Consider the following 20,524-nt stretch of genomic DNA (forward strand, 5'->3'; position numbering starts at 1 on the left):
TGATGTTGTTGTCCCTGGCTCTCTCTGTCTCTCCCTCCTGCTCTGTTCCTGTGCTACATGCGGAGTGAAACGGGAAAAAAAGTGCGAGAGAGAGAAAGAAAAAAAAAACTCTCACGGCTCGCGATAAGGAGCCGGCTCGCGTCATTCACTTCAAAGACCCGGCTCTAAGAGCCGTTTCGTTCGCGACCGACACATCTCTAGTTCTTACTACTTCCTTTGTATTTTGAAGGTTACTTTCCTTATGGATCTTCTACATCATGCTTTGATGTTTTGTCCCTCCTTGTCTCCTTCATCCTTCTCCATGTGAACCAGAAATCAGTCTCAGTTCTTCAGTTTCCTTTTCTTATTCTTCGTCATTTTCTGTTTTGCCATGTGAGTCTGAGAGTAATGAATGAACGAACAACAGTTTAACTGTGTGTCATTTTGCGAATTTTATGCAATTTTATGTGAAGGCTGTAAACATGTAACTTTCATGAACACTGTTAGACCTGACATGATTAAATACAGCAGACAGATGTTGCAGCTGTGCGAACATCACATTTAAATCACTTTGAAATGAGGCTCTGAGGTGAGGATGGGTCCGTCGGTTAAAACACCTGCTGCCTTACTCCTCTCTCTTCAGGTCTCCTCTTCACCTTGAGATGTGCAAGTGTGAGTCAAACTTTAGCATCAGAGTGTGGTATAAATATAGCCACTAGGTGGCAGCACAGGGGCTTCAGTTTGGCCCACAGTGGCTTCCACTCTGAGCTTTAATGGCACAAAACTGTAAATACAGAGTCCGAAAGAAAAAGCTACATCATCAGAAAAGAGAGCGCATAGGAACGGAGAGTCAGTGTTCTGCAGGCTGCACACATTTTGACACTTATCCTGCAGTCATAGAAGGAGAGGTGGGGCACAGAGGTGGACAGGTTACCTGCATTTTAGCCCCGTCTGTCACAGGACTAACACAAAAAGACAACCTTTCACACTCACATTCTTATGGGCAATTTAGAACCACCAGTTAATCTAACCCTACTAACTGTATGTCACTGGACTTTTGGAAGAAGCTCCGGCTTCCTCCAAAAGTCCAGCTACCAGCTAGTTTGAGGCATGAAAATGCAACTCCACACAGAAAAACTGGATTCAAACCTTGTTGCTGTGAGGTTATGGTGGTGACTACCACACTATTTTTCCTCCCTTAGTTGACTAATCAAACATAAATTCATATATGAATGCAAATACTCTTCAAATTACGATGGAAAATATAATAGTTATATAACAGTAACAGTTTATAAATGCTGCATGTTTGATGCTTTTTCAGTTTTTATGTTCCAAAAGATTATAAAAAGTTAATACTGACTTCTGTTGCAGACTGGAGTGTGACAAGCAATCTTTACCTGCTCAGTAGCTATTTTTCATAAATCTATGCTAAGTTATTAATATTTTAGAAACAATCTTCCTTCTTCAACTTCCACCATGTGATCCTTGCCTCTGCCTTCACTCACTTCTTCTTCTTGATGTCTGAAGTCATCCTATAAACTACATGTGACGGTGCCTAGCTACATTCTCCTCTGACACCACCTGCTTCAGGGCAGAAATCAGTCTCCTCTTTAAATCTCTGGTGTTGCACAGGTGTGTTCAGTGACCGAAAGACTGCTTTGTATTTAAAATCTTTTATTAAAGACAAACATAAACTTTCCACTTCATCCTGAGCTCTACATTCAAACTGGTCCAGTGCAGCTGTACGACTGTAAACACACACAAGATTAAATAAATAATAAATAATATAGAGAGGAGTGCAGGGATGTGTTTGGCAGCGAGCTGGACGTCACTGGTCAGACTGGTTAAACTGTGGTGAAGGTGTGTGGGTCTGCTTCAGTGAGGAGTAGATGATGGCTGAGTCTTTTGCAAAGTCTGAACACAAACACACAGATTACAGAAGGTTCAGTCCTGAACTGGCTCAGTTTATCACAGAGGAGCTGATGTGAGCAGGAGGAGTTTAACACTGCAGGTGAAAGAATAAAACTAAATCTGTCTTATACACTGTATGAACACCTGAATCTCACGAATATAATGACCAATATTTAAATGTACAAACATGCATTTGTAGTTGTATTCAGGCCTTGTGTGTATGAATGACAGAGCTGTGATGTGATAACTTACAAATTCACCTTTTATTTCCTCGTCTCCTGACATCTCAGAGTTATTTACACCACCTTCACATTTATACAACATGTTTTCTTACTATAGTTACAGAATGTACTGTCTTCATCACACAAACTAGGGTTTGTCTGCCACAGCTGTGTGTATCATGTGTTTAACCTCTTCATATGTTTCTAATATTATAGTTAATCCTCCTCCCAGAGCTAATAACCACATTCATGTGACCACAGTGATTTTCACAGTGTGTGCTGCTACTCTTTTGCTAAACTTTCCTGCAGAGGAGTTCGTGCAGCGAGCATGAAAGAGGAGCAGCTGTACCTCTGTGACTGCTGTTTGTCCTGATGGCGATCTGTGCATAGCTGACATCAGCTGTTCCATACAGTAAAGAATAAACTGCAGCAGGATCGCTCTCTGCAAGACAAGAAAAAGTCACGTGACTGATACAGAACTGTTGTTTGAGGGTGAGAAAAATTTGGACTTTTCATAAATTAGACCTGCAAGCAGGAGGATGCAGCGTGTCTGGTGTTTCACCGAAAGCTGCTTTTACACCTCAGCTAAGGTTCCCACATGTTTACAGACTGTGTTAGTTAATAAAACAGGAAGCTCAATGGCCACAAAGCTCCCCAACTCTCTCAGAAACATGTTTCACTTTTACATGATGCATTAAAATATTTTGCAAAACCAATTTCAAAGAAAAATACTAAACATTTTTGTTTTGTTCTGTTTTTTTACGTTGATCTGACCGGGTTTACCATTTAGCAACGCATCATTATAACGTTTAACTTGGTTTGTCGATACATCACAAACAAAATGGGTTTGGCTCTCTGTGAAAGTCCAATGGACAAACTTTGGTTGTGTTTAATAAAAAGGACATGATGAGCTTAGTGTGTTAATGTGGTTTATTAACATCATTACAGGGAACCAGCTTTAGTTCCCAACAAAGGATTCAGCTGTGGATGCTGGACGGCCTGAACTTCACTGTGTTCTGTTTAATGAGGTTTTTTAATTTTTAGTGAGAGACACACAGCTACTTCCTCCAGCAGCACTTTCTGCCTTATTAAAGGAGGACTGAGAAATAAAAGCTTGTTATTACAATGTATAATGTTATTTTTACTATTATTATTTTAGCAGCAGGTTATTTAACCGAGGAAAGCATCAGAGGAGCTTCTCATTTCTTAAACATGTCAGAGGATATGATGTTGCTGTGTTTCAGACGGGTCAAATTATTGGCCTGTGTCAAGCAAAGAAGCAGCTTAGGAAAAGCTCAACTACTAAAACCTGGCTACGAATGACCCCACGCGTTATTAAAACCTGGGGAAAAAACTAAAGAGTGCAAATAAATCACTTAAACATTTGATGACAGCACATCACAAAGAGAGAGCATTTCAACATTTCTGCAGTGCACGATCTTTAATGAATCACTGCTGTCTGAAGTAGATTTCATCACAGTGCATCCAACACACGTTTAAACATCCTGAGGAAATGTCAGAGGATCATCGACGAGTTTAGAGACTGTGTAACAGGAAACGTTTCATACCTCTGGTCACATTTGACTCATACTGGCTGTTTGCTGTTGTTCTTTCCACTAAGGAGTAGGTGGCATCTGGTGCAGGATCTTGCTCTGTAAAACAAAGTCAGACTTTCCATAAACAACAGGACTGGTACTGCTGCTGCTGCTGCTTCAGCATTTGGAATATTAATACAGCTGAAATCCAGAAACATGTTGACACTGTGTGAAATCTCTTAACCACCTATTTTATTCACAATGAAACGCAGAAAACATTTGAAATGTCGAAAAAGACTCATTTTAATGTTTTATGAAAAGGTTGGGACGGGTCAACAAAAGGCTGGGAAAGTAAAAAAGAAACAGCTGGAGAACGATGCTGCATCTAATCAGGTTAACTGGCAGGAGGTCAGGAACATGACTGGGTATAAAAAGAGCTTCTCAGAAATGAAGACCACTGATCTGCAACAAACTGCGGCTACAAATTGTCAAGCAATTTCTCAACATGACAAGTTTCTCCACATAAAATTACCAAAACCTTTGGACATCTCATCATCTACAGTGCAGAATATCACCAACAAATTCAGAGAATCTGAAGGAATCTCTGTGCGCAGGGCCCTCAGTGCTACTTGAGATCCCTGTTTTGAGCATTCAGACAGCACAAACTCGACTCTTTCATGGAAATCACTGCACGGGCTCAGGAGCACTGCAAAAATGTACTGTCTGTGAAGGAGAGGGAGCACTGGGCTTCATATCAGACCTCTGCTGGAAAGTCTGTCTCTCTGATCGTGTGGGGATGTTTGTATGTAATCGGCAGCTTGCACATGTGGAACGGCAAAAGTCAGTGTTGAAAAATGTATGCAGATGTATTTTTCAGGAAAGGCTCAGCATATTTCAGCAAGACGATGCCAAACTGCATACTGCATCTATTACGACAGTGTGAATTTGTAGTAGAAGAGTCCAAGTGGTGAATTGTCCTTCTTGCAGGACTTTGAGCAGCTGGAATCCTCTATGGGACAAGAATGAGACCACATTGCTCTCCTAAAAGTCCAGCAGCACCAGTTCCCACGTGTTTACAGACTGTTGTTGTTGTGTGACATGACCCTGGCCAACTTTATTCAAATGTAAAAAGACTTTTGTTTTCTTTAAAAAGTACATATTTTCAGTTTACACATTGTTTTCTTTGTTCTATTGTGAACGGAACGTTTTATTATTTTATTAGGGATTAATGAAGTATTCTGATTGTGAAAAATATAAAGTTATGAGATCTGAAAATCACTGCAACTGTTTGGTGGATGGTGTGTAAAATATAGAAAAGAGCTAATGATGTTTAACATGAGCAGTAAAACCGAAATAAAAAAATCGAGGTGTTTCTTTCTCTCAGTCCAGGGGTGAGAAACTGAAACTGGACAGCAGCAGAGCTTCTCCTTCTTCTCCTTCTTCTTCAGCATGCTGATGTGCAGTTCAAACACACGGGTATTTGGTCGTAAAGTGAAGCTTTGAAAGTACTGACAGTATTAACATGCTACCTAATCAAACATGGGTGTTTGGGCCAACACACATGTTGTAAAAACCCCAAGCACGAGCTGGGCAGACCCTGTTGTGGAACCATCAGAGGAACATCAAAGACTTCTGAGATTATATAACAGGAAACTTTGCGTACCTCGTTTGCTGTTTGATTCCTTTCGGTGGTTTGCTGCTGTTCTTTTCACTGATGAGTAGGAGGCAGCAGCTGCAGGATCTCTCTCTGCAAATACCAAAGATTTCCCTCTGATAATACAACCGTTACTGCTGCTTCGGCATGTTAATATGTATAAAGCATTGTGTTTTTAATGAAGCTGAAATAAAACAGTAACTCTTTCAAAAATCTTTCTGAACGCTGAAAAAAATGTCTCTTTTTTTACAGTCAGATAGCTGGATGGCAGCAAAGCTTCTGCTCTCATCGAGTCTCTTTGACCACAAAGTCTGAAAACACAAACTAATCATAAATATTAAAATATAAGGATATATTTCAAATATGATGATTATCATCAATTATAGTAGCTTAAAATGGACTTTTAGAATTTACTTAAAAATGTGAAGGTCTATGGCTCAACAACTCACAAATATAATAATGTGAAATTAACACATCCTGTGCACCATGTGACCATTTTTAAAGGAACAGTTCACCTCATAATCACACCTACATGTGTTTGGTCTCCAGTGCTGCTTATCCACTCAGATTAGTGACTGGCCAAACTTAGAGATATTTGATTACAGTTTTTTCCTTTAAACTATTTAACATGTTCACATTAAGTGTGAGCAGAATGTGTGTCTCACCTTCAGGTTTCCTCTGGACACATCGCCTAACCAGTACAACCAGTACAACCAGCATTAGCAGCCCAAATATGAAGGGAACAGAAACCAGCACAGAGAGAGGAGGAGAGGAGCGCTGAGAAGGAGGACTAGAGGAAAACGAGGAGGAGAAAGAGGCAGTGGAAGCTGATGGAGGAGGAGAGGTGGAAGACCCTGGAATTAAAGAGAAAAAGGGATCTTTGTGGTCACTTTGAGTTGCTTTTGGTCTAAAATCTGTAAAATAAACAGAAGCCTCACCTGTGACAGTGATCCAGCTGGATGGAGACTCTCCATGACCGCTGATGTCACACTTGTAGAGGCCTTCATCAGACCTGGAAACATGCTGGATGGTCATGTGACCTGTAGGCTGCTTCCTGATGAGGGAGCCATCTTTATAGAAAGCAGCTGGGAGGTTGGAGGGAGTGGTCTTTGTTTTACAGAGCAGAGTGACGTCATCTCCCTCCATCACAGGGAGGACAGGACTCTGCAGGATCACTGATCCACCTCAACACAGAGACAAACTACAGCATTTCATCCATTTACACACAGCTTCATCAACACTAACTCCACACACTCAGCTTACCAGTGACTGTCAGGTTAACCATGTTACTGATGGGACCCTCTCTGGACTCACACCAGTAAACTCCACTGTCTACTAAGACGATGTGGTTGAAGATACAGGAAGAACCAGCTGGTTTTCCCCACTTGTCACACTCAGTTCTGATGTCTCTGCTTGTGTTTCTCCTCAGAGTCCATCCAGCAGAGCTGTTGTCCTCCTCACAGCTCAGAGACACAAAGTTTCCATCAAAGAACTGAGAGCTGCTGGGACTCACACTTAAATGAACTGAGAGAAAAACAAACAATTATTTATATATTTTCTCACATAGAGAGCATAAAAGAGGATCCACAAGTACAGCTTCTGAAACAGCTTGTTGATCAGATGCCAAAAGCCCTCCCTTTCAATCTTGCTGCTATCCTTCTGTCACAAATCACCCTGATGAATCTCATCTCCATCCTGATACACTAGTAGATGTTAAAAGTCACTGGCAGGTAGATCTTGTTAAACAAAATATAACGTAACAGTTTATTAAATTCCAAATCCTAAATCTGGTGCAATGCAGTAATACAACAATAAACAGAACAGCTCTACTCAGTAAACGTTTTTCTGTGAGTGCTGCTGTTCGGTTTACTTAGACAGAATCCTGATGGCTGACAGGTTGAACTAACCAGCTGTGCAGATGTTCATGTAGTGGTCAAACACTGTGGGTTACATAAGTGTCCTATGTGCCTCTTAGTTCATCGTCTCTTTGAAGCAAAATGTTTTAGCTCCTCTCACTCAACACCAACCTTCTTCCCCCTCAAATAGGTGTGAGCAGCACTGTGGGGCTTTTTTGCTCACACATTTAAATATAAGGGATAAACCTCATCATACACAACCAACAGCAGAAAAAAGACTCAATTCAATTTGAAATTTTGAGCATGTTTGATGGGAAAAAAGATACCGAACTGCAAAAACGGATTTTTAATATTTTTAGGTAGACAGTCTGGTGAGAGCTGAACATGTATGTGACTGGATTTTCTCTCAGTCTATGTTAAAAGCACATCCGATCACTTTAACTAAGATTTACAGGTCACTCTGAAGACAACATGAAGATACTAACCTTTTTACATTCACCCTCTTTTTCTTTTTTTACTAATAAGGCCTCAAAAGTGCACGGAGCTTGTTCACTGGACTCTTATAGTAATATCGTTGACAAGAAATGTATCGACTTCCGTGTCAGGAGCTGCTTCTGCTCACGTCTTGGTATCTAGCTGACACTATTTGAAACCAGAAGGCTGAGCTTTTATAATATCATTAAAAATACAATCAGCAGGATTTTTATTCAAATATTAAACTGAATCAAGACATTTTATTAAATGTTTGACTGAATTTTACCACACAGAGTTTCACTTCACCAACCGTGCATTAAAGCTGCTCTGACTCAGCTGGTCCATCTGAGCCTAACCAGTTTCTATTCTGTCTCTACTTTTGTCACATTCAGCACAGTTCCAAGTTGTTTTTACACTCTTTTATTTTTTATAAAAAGTGTTAGTTGGTAATAAAGCAGGTTGTCCCTCACCTTGGTTAGTTGTGCAGCAGAGCAGCGACATCAGGCCTGAAAACGAAGCACAACAGATACCAACATCTGTTTATAGGAGCAGCAGAACGGTGACCACAAATTAATTTCCAAGCGATGAACTCAAAACGACTTCTTTAAACAGGACGTGCCGTGTAGGAGGAGGTGAGGATACAGTTTCAAACTGCAGTGGTTTATGTGCAAAATCACATTTTTAATGACGTTTAAAAAGTAAAATGTTATAACCTCCTGTTACAGATGTAAAGCAGCTGGATAGAAAGAGCTGATGTGCACACTTCTACTTAAACCTTCTTAGACAATCCTAAAAGTTGCATCTTCCTCTTTGTAGTCTCGTCTCTTGTCCATTTATCTCGAGGTCATTATCACAGTTATTGAGTATTAAGTGTCTCGCTGCCACTCTCAGCAGAACAGCTTCAAGTCACGCAATAAGATTTACAGGCAGCATGTGGTACTTACAGAGCGGCCACAGAAGACGTGTTTGTCCCATCGTGCCACACAGATCTGAGATCTTCTTGTTCCACAGAAGCACTTGAACCCTCCTCCTTCCTCTCGGCAGCGCAGTTTAGAGGCCCTGTGGTTTCTCTGAAGCAGTTCTACGAAAAAAAAGACAGAAAGAAAAAAGGAAAGTCCTGTAAGTTTCAGGTTTGAAGCTGAAATATGAATCACAGAGTTTATTAAAGCGATGAACGGGAAAGAATGAAACATGTCAAAGCTGTGGGCACCTGAATATTATTAGTTTTAAACCTTCATAAAATTTGTTTTAGTGTTTGTCGCTTAGTCTTTGAGGAAATTATCATGACCTGAATGAACCAACCTCAACATGTAAAATGTAGGACATTTATGTAAGCTGTTATTCTGGCCTGTATATGATTTGCACCATATAACAAAATTTAAACTTTCAGGTATTTGATTAACTTCTCATGCACAGAAATGCAGCTTTGCTACACAAACAACACAGAAATGACAGCTGTGAGAGTAGACTTTATATATCTTTATATCTTTCTTGTGTAAATGGAAATTTGTCTGTGTTGTTGAGCAAATTCTTAACGCTAGTGTGTATTTCACGCACATGGAGAGATTTTTTTTTACTCGCTGGTGCACTTACACGCAAACTACAAGATGCCCTTTTGGGATTTAACTTGTTGAACATGTCAGTGTGTTAATAAAGTTAACTTGAAAAAAAAAGCGAGGCGGAAGAAAAGTGACGGACATGCGCTGCTGTGCTGCAGCCATGCTTCATTCAAAGTGCCACCTGATCGAAACCAGCGAGAATTGGGAGACTGGGAGGATTTAAACGCAGTGTTTTGCTTTTCATTCCTTTTCTCCCTCATGGACGTCCGTGTGACGGTCGTCCGCACACATGAATGCAAAGGGGGGCAGTTTTACCTCAGGAAGCCAAAGACGGTGATCAGGTGAGTTCGTGTCATTCTTCGAGTCGACAACTTTTCAGTCCCTTTTCTTTCTCTACCCGCACACATGTGGAACAGCTTGTTGTTAAATGAAGCCTTTTAAACGTGAGCACTTAGAAAGCAAGCGTCCTCTGACGTCTTCGTGTATCCTGGGTTAGAATAAGCGCTTTTCCCTTGATGTCCCTGAATGCATCAACGTGCAGAGTCTCAGAGGCATTTCGACAGCTTTTGAGTTTCCTGGTTGTAAAACTGCTGCTGAAGACAGTTTATTACAGGTTAGTTCATCTTGCGCAGTGTTGGTTAAACATTTCGATCATTATGAGTAAGAATTAAACCTGCAGTGCCCGCTGACGGACACTAGAGGGCAGTCAGTCATTTCACATTTACAGAAATGCACAGGTTGAAACCAAATATCATTTCTCCAGCATCTATAGTAGAATAATAGAAACAAAAAACAAAACAAAAGCAAAATTAATATATAATAAACAATATAAACACTTCATGGATGATCTCACTTCCTCTAGGCTACTCAAACAGGGGAGAGAGATCAGGGCAGTGCTGCGGTGTGTAGGAGGATATGCCGGGGTAGTGACGATGAGCAGGCGAGCAGAGATGGTTGAGGTTAACAGCATAGACTGCAATATGTTTTTGTGGTTGGAATCCTCAGTAAACAAACAGCTCCACGCCCTGCCACTAGCGTGTGATCTAAGGCGAGATAAACAGTGTGTGCAGCTTCAGAGCTAAACCCCGCTGAGACGGCTGATGCAGCTTTCCAGCCCACGTCTCCGTGAACCTTACAGTGTGTGCGCGCTGCGAGTTCGACCAAATGATGAATAACACTGCAGTCCGCTACAGTGAGACGTTAGACATACAATAGATCAGCACAGGTTTTATAGTTAGATGTAACTGATGTATGGAGTGATTTTAAATTCCCACTGTACAAAAACGGCAACAAACAAACACACAAATAAAAAAAAACAGACAAAAAAAAACAGTGATCACCGTCGCACAGAGATATTGTAAAGACTGTGTAAAACGTAAGACTGGGGGCGTGTCCTAAACGCAGCAGACCGCCTTTGACTCCTTGGCAAAACAAATGTACACACATCCAGTTTCCAGCAACTTCAGGGTGGTCGGTGTGAGTTGTTCTGCAGAAATGTCTCACATTCTTCTTCTTCTTCTTCTTCTGACTTTCGAGACAGCGGCATCAGAAGGTGAGTGCCAAACAAGCGGAGGAGTTGGCAGTCTGCCAAACGCTGTGACTCACGATTTTTAGGGAAGTTTTTTTTTTTTAAACAGCTGTTCAAATGTAATCATTAATAGCAGCGTGTTTGCAGCGAGCAGCCACCTGAAAATCGTAACTGTGGCCCGGCTGATGGTAAATAAAATCAAATGCGAGCGAGATGATAAACATATCTTTGAGATTCACTGCTGCTCTTTAAATCTGCAGATTTGCAGTGAAACAAAAGCGAAACTGCGTTTTCTTTACTTGATATAGGCAGAATGTTGCATCAAAGAAAAGAGTTTGAAGTGATGGGCGAGTGAGATTGAATTCATTGCCTGCAGGCATGAATATTGTTAAGTAAATGAAAGGCGTTTCCAGTCCATTTGTTATAATCAGAGCCGGTGTTCCAGCTTAACTGGTTTTTTTCCACTTTGAGAGGATGATGTTTTTTGCATTTAAACAAATGGTGGCAAAACTATATAGTTTATATATATAATAATATATACTGAGGTACCAATCGGATAGATGCGTGCCAGGAAATCTGTTTATTTCAAAAGCGAACAGCCCAGATTCTCATTAAAGCAACAGATTTGCTTATAAAGTGCTCTGTAGTCATCTCGGTGTACATCGCTCCTCTTTTACACCCTGCTGGTTTGCTTATCTTGTGCAGAATATTACGATGACATCATGTTATATCGAGCAGCAGCTGATTACATTAAACTTTGACTGTTATCACTGGTTAACTTGGGCGTGTTTCCTAAATCAGCAGATGTTAAACAGCTGACAGGTCAACAGGATATATGCAGGTAAACTTAAAGGTCTATTGACCTGATCTATGGTGTCGTGAGAAAACACTGGCTCGTCTAAAGTTTATTATTATTTTTTAATTAAAATAATTTCATTGTTGTCGGGAGATAATATTGATGCTAATTTCTAGGAGCTGGAGATTGTTTTTGTTTTTTTTGCAGAGGTCTTTAATCTTGTCAAACCACATAAGCCACTGACAGACAGATGAACACTCAGTGAAAATGATAAATCTGCGGATCCAACATCTGGAACACCGAGAGTCGAATAAGTAAACAAATCTAACCAGTTAACATAAGAACCAGTTTACCTGGAACACCAGCACGAGGTGTTGAGTGGCTCTAAGCAGAGATTAATTTGGACTGCATGCTTCCATCGCCTACCACCCACCTCAGCACCACCAATACTTATATATTGTCCATATTTGATCTTTTGCACATCTAAAACATCGGTTATTGATGTCTTACTGCAGCGGTGGGGAACTCCAAGCCTTAAGGGCCGGTGTCCTGCAGGTTTTAGATCTCACCCTGGGTCAATACACCTGAATCAAATGATTAGTTCATTACCAGGCCTCTGGAGAACTTCAAGACATGTTGAGGAGGTAATTCAGTCATTTAAATTAGCTGTGCTGGATCAAGGACACATCTAAAACCTCAAGGCCACCTTTGAGGCCTGGAGTTCCCCCGCCTCTATCTAACTGGAACTGAAAGGGAAGAAAAAGACAGGAAACAGTAAACATTGCATTTACAAAGCAAATAAATAACACGCCCTAACCCAGAGCAGCAGAGTTAAGTATCTGGTTTACACCCATTCAAAAACTTGCCAAATCTTCTCTCGCAGCGCCAAACAGACTATTCTTCTTTTGAATCTAGTTTTAAGATTCTGGTACTCCATGTGCTGACAATCGGGTGTCTGATTGGCTCCTTATCAGCAGCACCTGGGAGCATGGACCCTCTTGCAGCGCACAGTTAGCGTCTGCTCCTAGCGGGGGTGACAAGAGGAAGACAGTTCATATATAGCTAATGTATCTGTGAATAATAAGGAGATCTCACAGCTTTTTCCATAATGGTCTGGAAATGACTCCGTAACTGGAATACAGCTAAAATGATAATGTGCAGTTGCACTTTTAAGAAAGCTCATTTTGAAATGTATTGCTAGACACACACAAATGGATAGGATTCAGCCTGACACAAGGATAGGCCGAGGATCAAAGGATCTGCTGTTAATGACTACCATAGCTAGGGATGGGTATCGAAAACCGGTTCTTGTTGAGAACCGGTTCCCACTGTTTCAATTCCTTGGAATCGTTTGCCATTTTTGCAAACGATTCCCTTATCGATTCCAGTCGCCCCGAATGACGTCACCACGTTGCGGCGCGTCATTTACCTGGCAGGAAACACGGCGCCTAAGCGGCTCAAACGCTCAAAAGTTTGATTATACTTTATGAGAACCGATGACAACAGGGCAACTTGCAAAGTAGATATTTCATTTAAGGGAGGAAACACTACGAATATGCAAAAGCATTTGCTCACAAAACACGCGATGACACGCGTTTTTAATTCCGCTCCGGACTCGTGACTCTCAACCCAGCAGCAGCGCTAACGTTTGCACGTCCTCTCCCGTTAATGCAGCAGGTAAATAATCAACTAACAGTGCAAATTATGTTAGCGCAATCTGCCTTATTACAAGACCTGCCATTACTGTACATGTACATGTACTCTGTCTGTCTCTCTCATCATGGTCACCTATAGGTGACCATGATGAGAGAGACAGACAGAGTCTGTCTGGCTCAGATGCTGGCAGTTCTCGCTGCAGTCTACCCGTAGCGTCTCCTTTCAGGCCAGGATAGACGAATGTCACCGAGCAGTGTCTAAGTTTGTGGTCAAAGGCTTGAACCCATTTGCCACAGCAGATGCCCCCGATTTTTGGTAAGTGAATGTGTTTAATTGTAGGCAGGGACATTACTGGATATTCTTGTGTAATTGCCACAGAACAATTTATGTTATACTTTGTTATTGCTACAGAAGAATATTTATTTTATTATTTTACATTTACAATTTTTTTTCCTGGGGACCCTGTGACACCCCATTGAAGAGCCGTAGGCTGTGGATCTCTTAAGATGTCATTGTTGGGTTTGTAAGGCCATGTTACTCCTAAATTTCTATCTTGTTCAAAGAGAAGATATAAAACAAAGTTCTAAGCTAATCGACCTTAGTGTTCTCCTTTTTTAAAAAAAAAAAAAAGAATCGATAAGAGAATCGATAAAGAATCGAATCGTTAAAATCTTATCAATACCCATCCCTAACCATAGCCCATTACCTCAGAAAACTGGAGTTACGTTTGTCATAGAAAACATTGCCCAAGGTGTCTTTACAGCACGGTTTACTACAACAATACAATAATACCATAGTTTTACAATAATATCTAAGATGGTCGAGGTCATCGTGGAATGCGATTCAAATATAAAGCCCTAAACTCACAGCACACCTTTAAAGGCTGGTTTCATTTTTCATTTTAACTAGCGTGACTGTAGCTAGATTATGATAAGATACTGGAATCAGTCAGTCACATCTTGCTGCTTTTGTTCTGGTTTTTTAGTTTTTGTTTTTTTTTTCTCCCTCTGATGGATAAATCCTTTTGATGCATTGTTAGAGTGAATTGTTAAATGTTGTCATTTCTATGCTTGCCAACTCTGATGAAAGAAATTCCACTGTCCTTCCCCCCAGATTCTCCAGGTTCTAGGTGGGGGGCTGTAATGTTTTATTGCAGATACAAACTATCTGGAAGATCTGCTTCTTTTCATGTAAGCTTCCTGCGTTTACGACCCTTTGGTCAGCAGGAGGTCTCACACACACACACACACACACACACACACACACACACACACACACAGTCTTACAGAAGTTCACACATATACATACAATGCCTTGCCTTAGAACCATGTGGGCGTGGCTTTGTTCTGATGTTTTGTCTCTCAATAAAAAGGCAGCAAGGGAGGTCATCGCCGAGGTCATTTTCGTGGTGGACACAGGCCTCTCTTGCGCAAGTGATCGATCGATCGACTGTCTTGTTTTCTTCATGATGAATACGTCTCTAGAATTAGCGAGGCTTGTGGAAACACAGACCCAACATTCATATTTGTTGCAAGTAGAACAACACAGAAATCTTTATACCAGTAGTTTTAAGTTGTCATATCGTTAGCATATTTATCTTTCTGCATGAAACCAGAAAATGACCTAATGTGTTACAAAACAATCGCATGTTATTGTATTTAGCAATGTAGCTTCCAGACATATAGGTTTATAGATGTTGTTCATATCAGTGCAATTTGATGTTGCCTTTGAAATTTCCAAAAGTTGATTCTGTTCATGTGGACGTAGCGTTTTGTGGGAGAAACGTTTCGTCACTCATCCAAGTGACTTCTTCAGTCTCAGCTGAAGGTTTCCCCGATCTTAGGAAGAGTACATTTGCATAATGACTGAAACCATGAAGGAACAATGGGCTGGGAGGTCAGTTCCTTAATATTAATTATGCAAATTCACATGACCATTGATCAATGGCCTTGAGTACCATTCACATAGAGTTGTGGAATGGCTTCAATCACAGCATTGTAAGATGGCCAGGACTCTGCAGTCTATTTACACTTACAGGCCAGTGGACACGCTTTCAATGATGAGGATGTAAACATCCTGGACAGGAAGGAACGCTGGTTTGAGCGCAGAGTCAAGGAGGCCATTTATGTGAAAAGGGAAAGACCATCTCTGAATGGAGGAGGGAGCCTAAGGGGACATCTGTCACCATCTTACTATTCTGTGATTGCAGCCATTCCTCAACTCTGTGTGAATTGTACTGATTGCCATTGATCATCACGTAGCGTGCCACACGAAACACAAGACACTTTGCAACCTGCTCTTTAATCCCTTTAATCCCCGCTTTTTCTCCTGCTTTGTACACATTAATCATATTTGTTCCTGCTCTCTTACTTTTTAGAGTTTATACTTGCCCAGTTTGTGTGGCACACCCACAATTTCATTGTACATGTACAATGACAGGAGAGGGCTTTTCTATTCTATTCTATTTGGTTTTTATTTACAAATCTTTAAGGTTATACAAATGGTACAATGGGAATTTCGGGGAAAACATTTCCTGAGAATTCAAGGGCATCGCAGCTGTGTCATTGTGGGTTCTTTGTAACAGTCAACATATTGATAGGGATTCTTGGGAACGGCGCTGGGAAGAAAATGTGCAAATTCTAAAAAAGAGAGCCACAAAGTCTGACCAGTACTTTGTACCATATGATTTGAGTCTGGTGTTCTTCGAGAAGAGCTTGTTACTCAAGGTGTTTCTGTTCAGCAGGGAATTTCACGAAACCTGTTAATCCCTTGAGGTGATTTTAAGTAATCGAGCCAGACACAAACAATGAATGTTGTAACCTGAGTCAGGTGTTTGTGTGCACAGAGTAGGTTATAATCACAGAGGTGGATGAGGTCACTTTGAGCTTGATTTTTTTTTTTTTTATTCTCCTTTGTTGTGGATCTCCTGGAATAAAAAGTTATTCACACAAGCAGGTGACACATTCACATTTATGGAGGACCCTTTTTCCAACAAACAACACAAAACTAGGCTCATTACAGACTTGAATAGGAGCTTGTATTCTGACTCTCCTAACATCTGTATGTGATTTGTCTCAGCAGTGCATTTTTGTTCTTTGTTTCTTGTAAATAAAGCATAAACCGAGACAGAAAAGCTACCAATCCCCACAAATCCTGCATGAAATCCTGAATGCAAGCAGAAGACTCTAACCTACACCTATCAAGGACATTTGTGACTTTTCATGTCACTTTAAAATACAGCAGAGATGGTGGTGAAAGTGCATCTTCAAGAGATGCACATCTTCTCTAAGGTCCTTGGGCTTGTTTTGGATGCATGTCGAGCTGCAGGAATCCATTACTTGAGTCCGCTGATGTTTTTTTTAGATGTCTTCAGTGCTTCCCGTCCTGCTCCTGTCAGAAGTCTCTGAATATGCTCATGTACTGGAAAGAAAACAACTTTACTTTAGAGGGACTCACATGAGTTCTTCTACACAATATATCTTAAAGAGATGCAGTATGACACGTTATCAATGTTTGCTTTTTTCTTTTGATCACACAGATATAACAGTGAGGTGTGGACAAGATGTCACTCTTCACTGTCAGGATCCCAGTGGTGTAAATATCACCCTGTTAGAGTGGAGCATACCTGAGATTAAGTCAGACGGATACGTCTTCTTCTACCGAAACCGGCGCTCATATGAAAGCTACCAGCATGAGCGTTTTAAAGGCCGAGTGGAGCTGGCAGACCCGTCTATGAAAAACGGAAACGTTTCTGTGATTCTGAAGAACGTCAACGTCAACGATACAGGAACATATGAGTGTCGGATTATAACCAGTAATCTCAGCAGCGGTCAGAGAGTCCAAAATGAGTCCAGGCAGTCCATCAACCTCACAGTCATAGACTCTGGTGAGTTGAGAGGTTCACTTTACTACTTATTCTTCTTCTGACTTGTAGGGACATGCAGAGGCAAATTGCAGCCCTCACTGCACGGCTAAGCACAAAAGAGCTTTTTGTGTCTGTGAACTGTGATGCTGGCTTTTCGGAAGGAAGCATTATCTGTTCATTCATGGTAAAAACAGAAGACCCTGCATGTTATTTTCCACCATCTGATAAAAGAAAGAGGAGAAAAATCCCCAACCTACGTCACTGGAAAGGATTTAAAAAATATCGTCTTTGGATGGGCTCTGAATTTAGCGCAGACTTTGATGTTTATGAAATCTTCACTGCAAACTGCAGTGATCTTATTTTTCTGTTTCTACTGTGGTCTGAGATATAATGATGCATCCTGCAGTGACAGGTGGTGACATATCTGATCTGACACAGTTGTTTATTGGCTGTTTTATTTTTATTCAGACATCTGCTATTGCTCTTTTTTTCCATGCTCTGTGTGACATTATTATACCACCTGAGTGTGTTGTACATGTTTGAAGTCCACGGACTAACCTGCACTGTCTCATAGTTCAGAGTTTTGAATGTGGTGGTTCAGTGAAGCAAGAAACAAAGACGGTGCAGGCAGCTGGTTGAAAAGACTCCGATTTTGAGGCTGGTGTGCAGCCGAGACACAGATGACATGAAAAGAGTCTGTGTGAGTTTAAACTGAGTGTAGTGTTGAATAACTGATTTACAAAGTTGTGTACTCACTCTAGTACTTTAGCTTTCGAGTACCTATAGCAGAATCTTTTATTATGCAGAAAAATGTCCGTGATATGATTGGATCATAGTTGTTGCAGCATTAAAATGTGCTTCCTTTTAATGTATAAGATGGATATTTTATTGGGTTATACTTCTGGGTGGTTTTATCTATATTAATCGAGCAATATATCAGTATCAGTACAATTATAACTAATAAGGTACCGTAAAATAATGAACTGAAGTTTCATATTTCTGGGGGTCTAGCGTCACCCTGCACTCTCATCTTTGGGTGCACCCCTGCTTTTCTTCTTTCCATGGGGAAAATGTATTTTGAATTGTATATTTAAGTTTATATTTAGTTCTGTTTCTTGTTTTTATGCTTTTATTTGATTGGTGCTTTACTTGGTATACATGCAGCAGCTTTAGAGAGAGAAAATAAAAGTGTCAGTCTCTGAAACACGACGCAGTGATGCTGCTCAGCGTTTATTACTGTTTGCAGGATTTCAAAGTATAAAAGCAGAAATACTGTCAGCATACCTGAGTCCTCACACCTGTTTTGTTTTTTCTCTGCAGGAAGCGAGGATGAACAGGACAAGAAGACATTTCTTTTAGCTATAGGTATTGTTGCTGTTGTTTTAAGTCTTTTTGTTATTCTTAGTGCTGCTGTATGTATCCACAGAAAAAAGAAATCATCAACACACAGGGAACATGAACATTATAAACATCCACCTGAAAAAGAGCTGATCTGAAATGTATCAGGCGATGTGTAAAATAGTATTTTCTGACCCTGTTATCAAGCAGACAGCACAAACAAGGGTCCCCTCACAGCAACATGCTTCGATGCACCGCTCCTCTGATCTCAAGTCATGTTCTCCCATCAATCATTAAAAGTAACATTAGGTCAATGCTGTGGCTGCAACAAGCTTCATGACTGTTTCTATTTCTTTTCCCTTTTTTTCTTTTAAGCTCTAACTTTATTCTGTGCGGTTTTCTGCAGAGCTTGATCTTACTGTGAGAACAGGCGGCAGGTAGAGAACAGCAGGCGAGCGTAGTGGAGCTTTTAGCAGGTAGAGAGGTGGAGGAGACAGACGTAGAGTAAATCAGTTCAGACAGTGCATTAAAACGGGGCCACAGTAGCAAGGTTCGCAGGTTCTCACAGCTAATTAAGCACTTTATTAAGTTCTTTAAGCTTTTATTTTGCACCTTTAAACACTTTATTATACTTGCTGCTATTTGTGGCAACTGCAGCCAATCAGCGACTTCCTTCTTTCTGGCCATTGCCTCCATTAGATCAAAATAATTCGCCAAACACAAGTCAGGTAATGTAATATGTGATTATAGTATAACCATAATATTTATTTAAAAAACATACAAACCATTATCACAATGGTTTTATTGTGTTATTATATGAGTTGTGGAAAGTTCTGAGTTGGATCTGTAAATATCAGAAACCTTATTTAAACTCAGCTGATCTCACGTTCAGATCGGGCGTCGCTGTTTTTAGACTTCCCGTCATGTCCACTTAAATTTGTTCCTCTGCACAAGTTGCAAGGTTGATGTTTCCATTGACTTTCATTTTCAGGAGTTCACTCGAACATTAATCTGGTGAATAGGAAGGATTTTAATTCTGAAGACGTTTTAACACAATCTGAGTCAGTTGGTGCTTTCAGCCCCTGACAGTTCTGCTCGTTTCCTGTCCTGATGCCTCAGGATCTCACCCTTTCTCCTGATCGGCGCCCTCTCCTGTTGTGCTGCCTTCAGGTATTGAAACTCATCAGAAAACTGCTCAGTCGTGAAGTTCAGGTTAGTTTTAAATACAATTTGTTTGCTGTTTGTCGTTTGAGGTCTGTGGTGAGGCTGCAGAGGTCAGAGAGGGACTTCCTCTGAGATCTAAAAGCAGCAGCGGCTCTCAAAACAGTCCAGAGGTTTCTGGTTTTTATCGATCTCTTCTCAGAACTTTTCAGAATTTAAGTCTTTATTTATCTGATGTACTCAGTGTGTTAATATTTCACTCTTTGTTTTCTGTTTTGTTAGTCCCCACTGATCTTCTTTAGTTTGTCAGTTCAAATGTTGTGGATTCTTACTGATATCCAGTCTGACTCTGACAGAGTGATAAGCAAAGTTCATTGGAAATATCCACTGTAAAAAAATAAATAAATCGATATTTGAAGCTCAAAAGGGACAGTGCAATGTGTAAAAGGAAGGTGGAAGAAGATGGACGGGCGTTCAAAATTAAAACCGAGCAGGATGAGCGGTCATATCAGGAGTCGGCAGGAGGAACGAGGTATGAAACCCATGGAGAGAAATGTGGCTTCCCTCCATGTTTAGCTGTTGTTTGTATATTTTGTGTCCAAGCCAAGTGGATCTGTTGGCTCAAATTAGTAAATAATACATAGAAAATACGTGTTCATATGTATGCATGTACACATGTTCATTTCTCAGTACCATTTTTACATTGGAACTTATTTGTATTATATTCCTGCTCTTTTGTCTTCTGTTCATTTAAATTAACTGTAAGTGTTGTGCAGTTGGCTGGACTGTTGATCTGAACTCATCATAGAAATAAAGTGAGAGCCTCATATCACAACTAACACAATGATGGTTTGTTTGATGTTTTTTCCCTCTAGGGGCTTTTTCTCTGATTAAAGCAAAAATAGGGGAACTATGTCATTAACTTCAGCCTGTTTACACTTGTGCACTTCCTTCTTCTAAACTCTAGTAATTATAATTATGGGTGTTTTTT

The 20,524-nt window shown here is 40.5% G+C and overlaps 3 protein-coding genes across 3 annotated transcripts in view; 1 reads left to right on the top strand and 2 right to left on the bottom strand.

Moving 5' to 3' along the window:
- Nucleotides 1–20,524, bottom strand: part of LOC309693743 (uncharacterized protein) — a 75,560-nt gene that overhangs the window by 41,813 nt on the left and 13,223 nt on the right. The gene's annotated exons all lie outside the window — the stretch shown is intronic.
- On the bottom strand, nucleotides 1,682–9,793 carry LOC309703416 (uncharacterized protein). Its single transcript, XM_082528205.1, has 10 exons — nucleotides 9,505–9,793; nucleotides 8,575–8,711; nucleotides 8,101–8,136; nucleotides 6,564–6,824; nucleotides 6,239–6,484; nucleotides 5,966–6,154; nucleotides 5,310–5,393; nucleotides 3,680–3,763; nucleotides 2,461–2,553; nucleotides 1,682–1,893 (listed from the first exon to the last, which is right to left on the bottom strand). The coding sequence occupies exons 2-10, from the start codon at nucleotides 8,603–8,605 to the stop codon at nucleotides 1,808–1,810; spliced, it is 1,110 nt and encodes a 369-aa protein (XP_082384331.1). The 5' UTR covers nucleotides 8,606–8,711; nucleotides 9,505–9,793; the 3' UTR covers nucleotides 1,682–1,807.
- On the top strand, nucleotides 10,571–20,377 carry LOC309703417 (uncharacterized protein). Its single transcript, XM_082528206.1, has 3 exons — nucleotides 10,571–10,741; nucleotides 16,708–17,055; nucleotides 18,355–20,377. The coding sequence occupies exons 1-3, from the start codon at nucleotides 10,624–10,626 to the stop codon at nucleotides 18,528–18,530; spliced, it is 642 nt and encodes a 213-aa protein (XP_082384332.1). The 5' UTR covers nucleotides 10,571–10,623; the 3' UTR covers nucleotides 18,531–20,377.

The sequence above is a fragment of the Aulonocara stuartgranti genome (assembly GCF_965226115.1).
Source record: "Aulonocara stuartgranti genome assembly, chromosome: 3".
NCBI lineage: Eukaryota > Metazoa > Chordata > Actinopteri > Cichliformes > Cichlidae > Aulonocara > Aulonocara stuartgranti.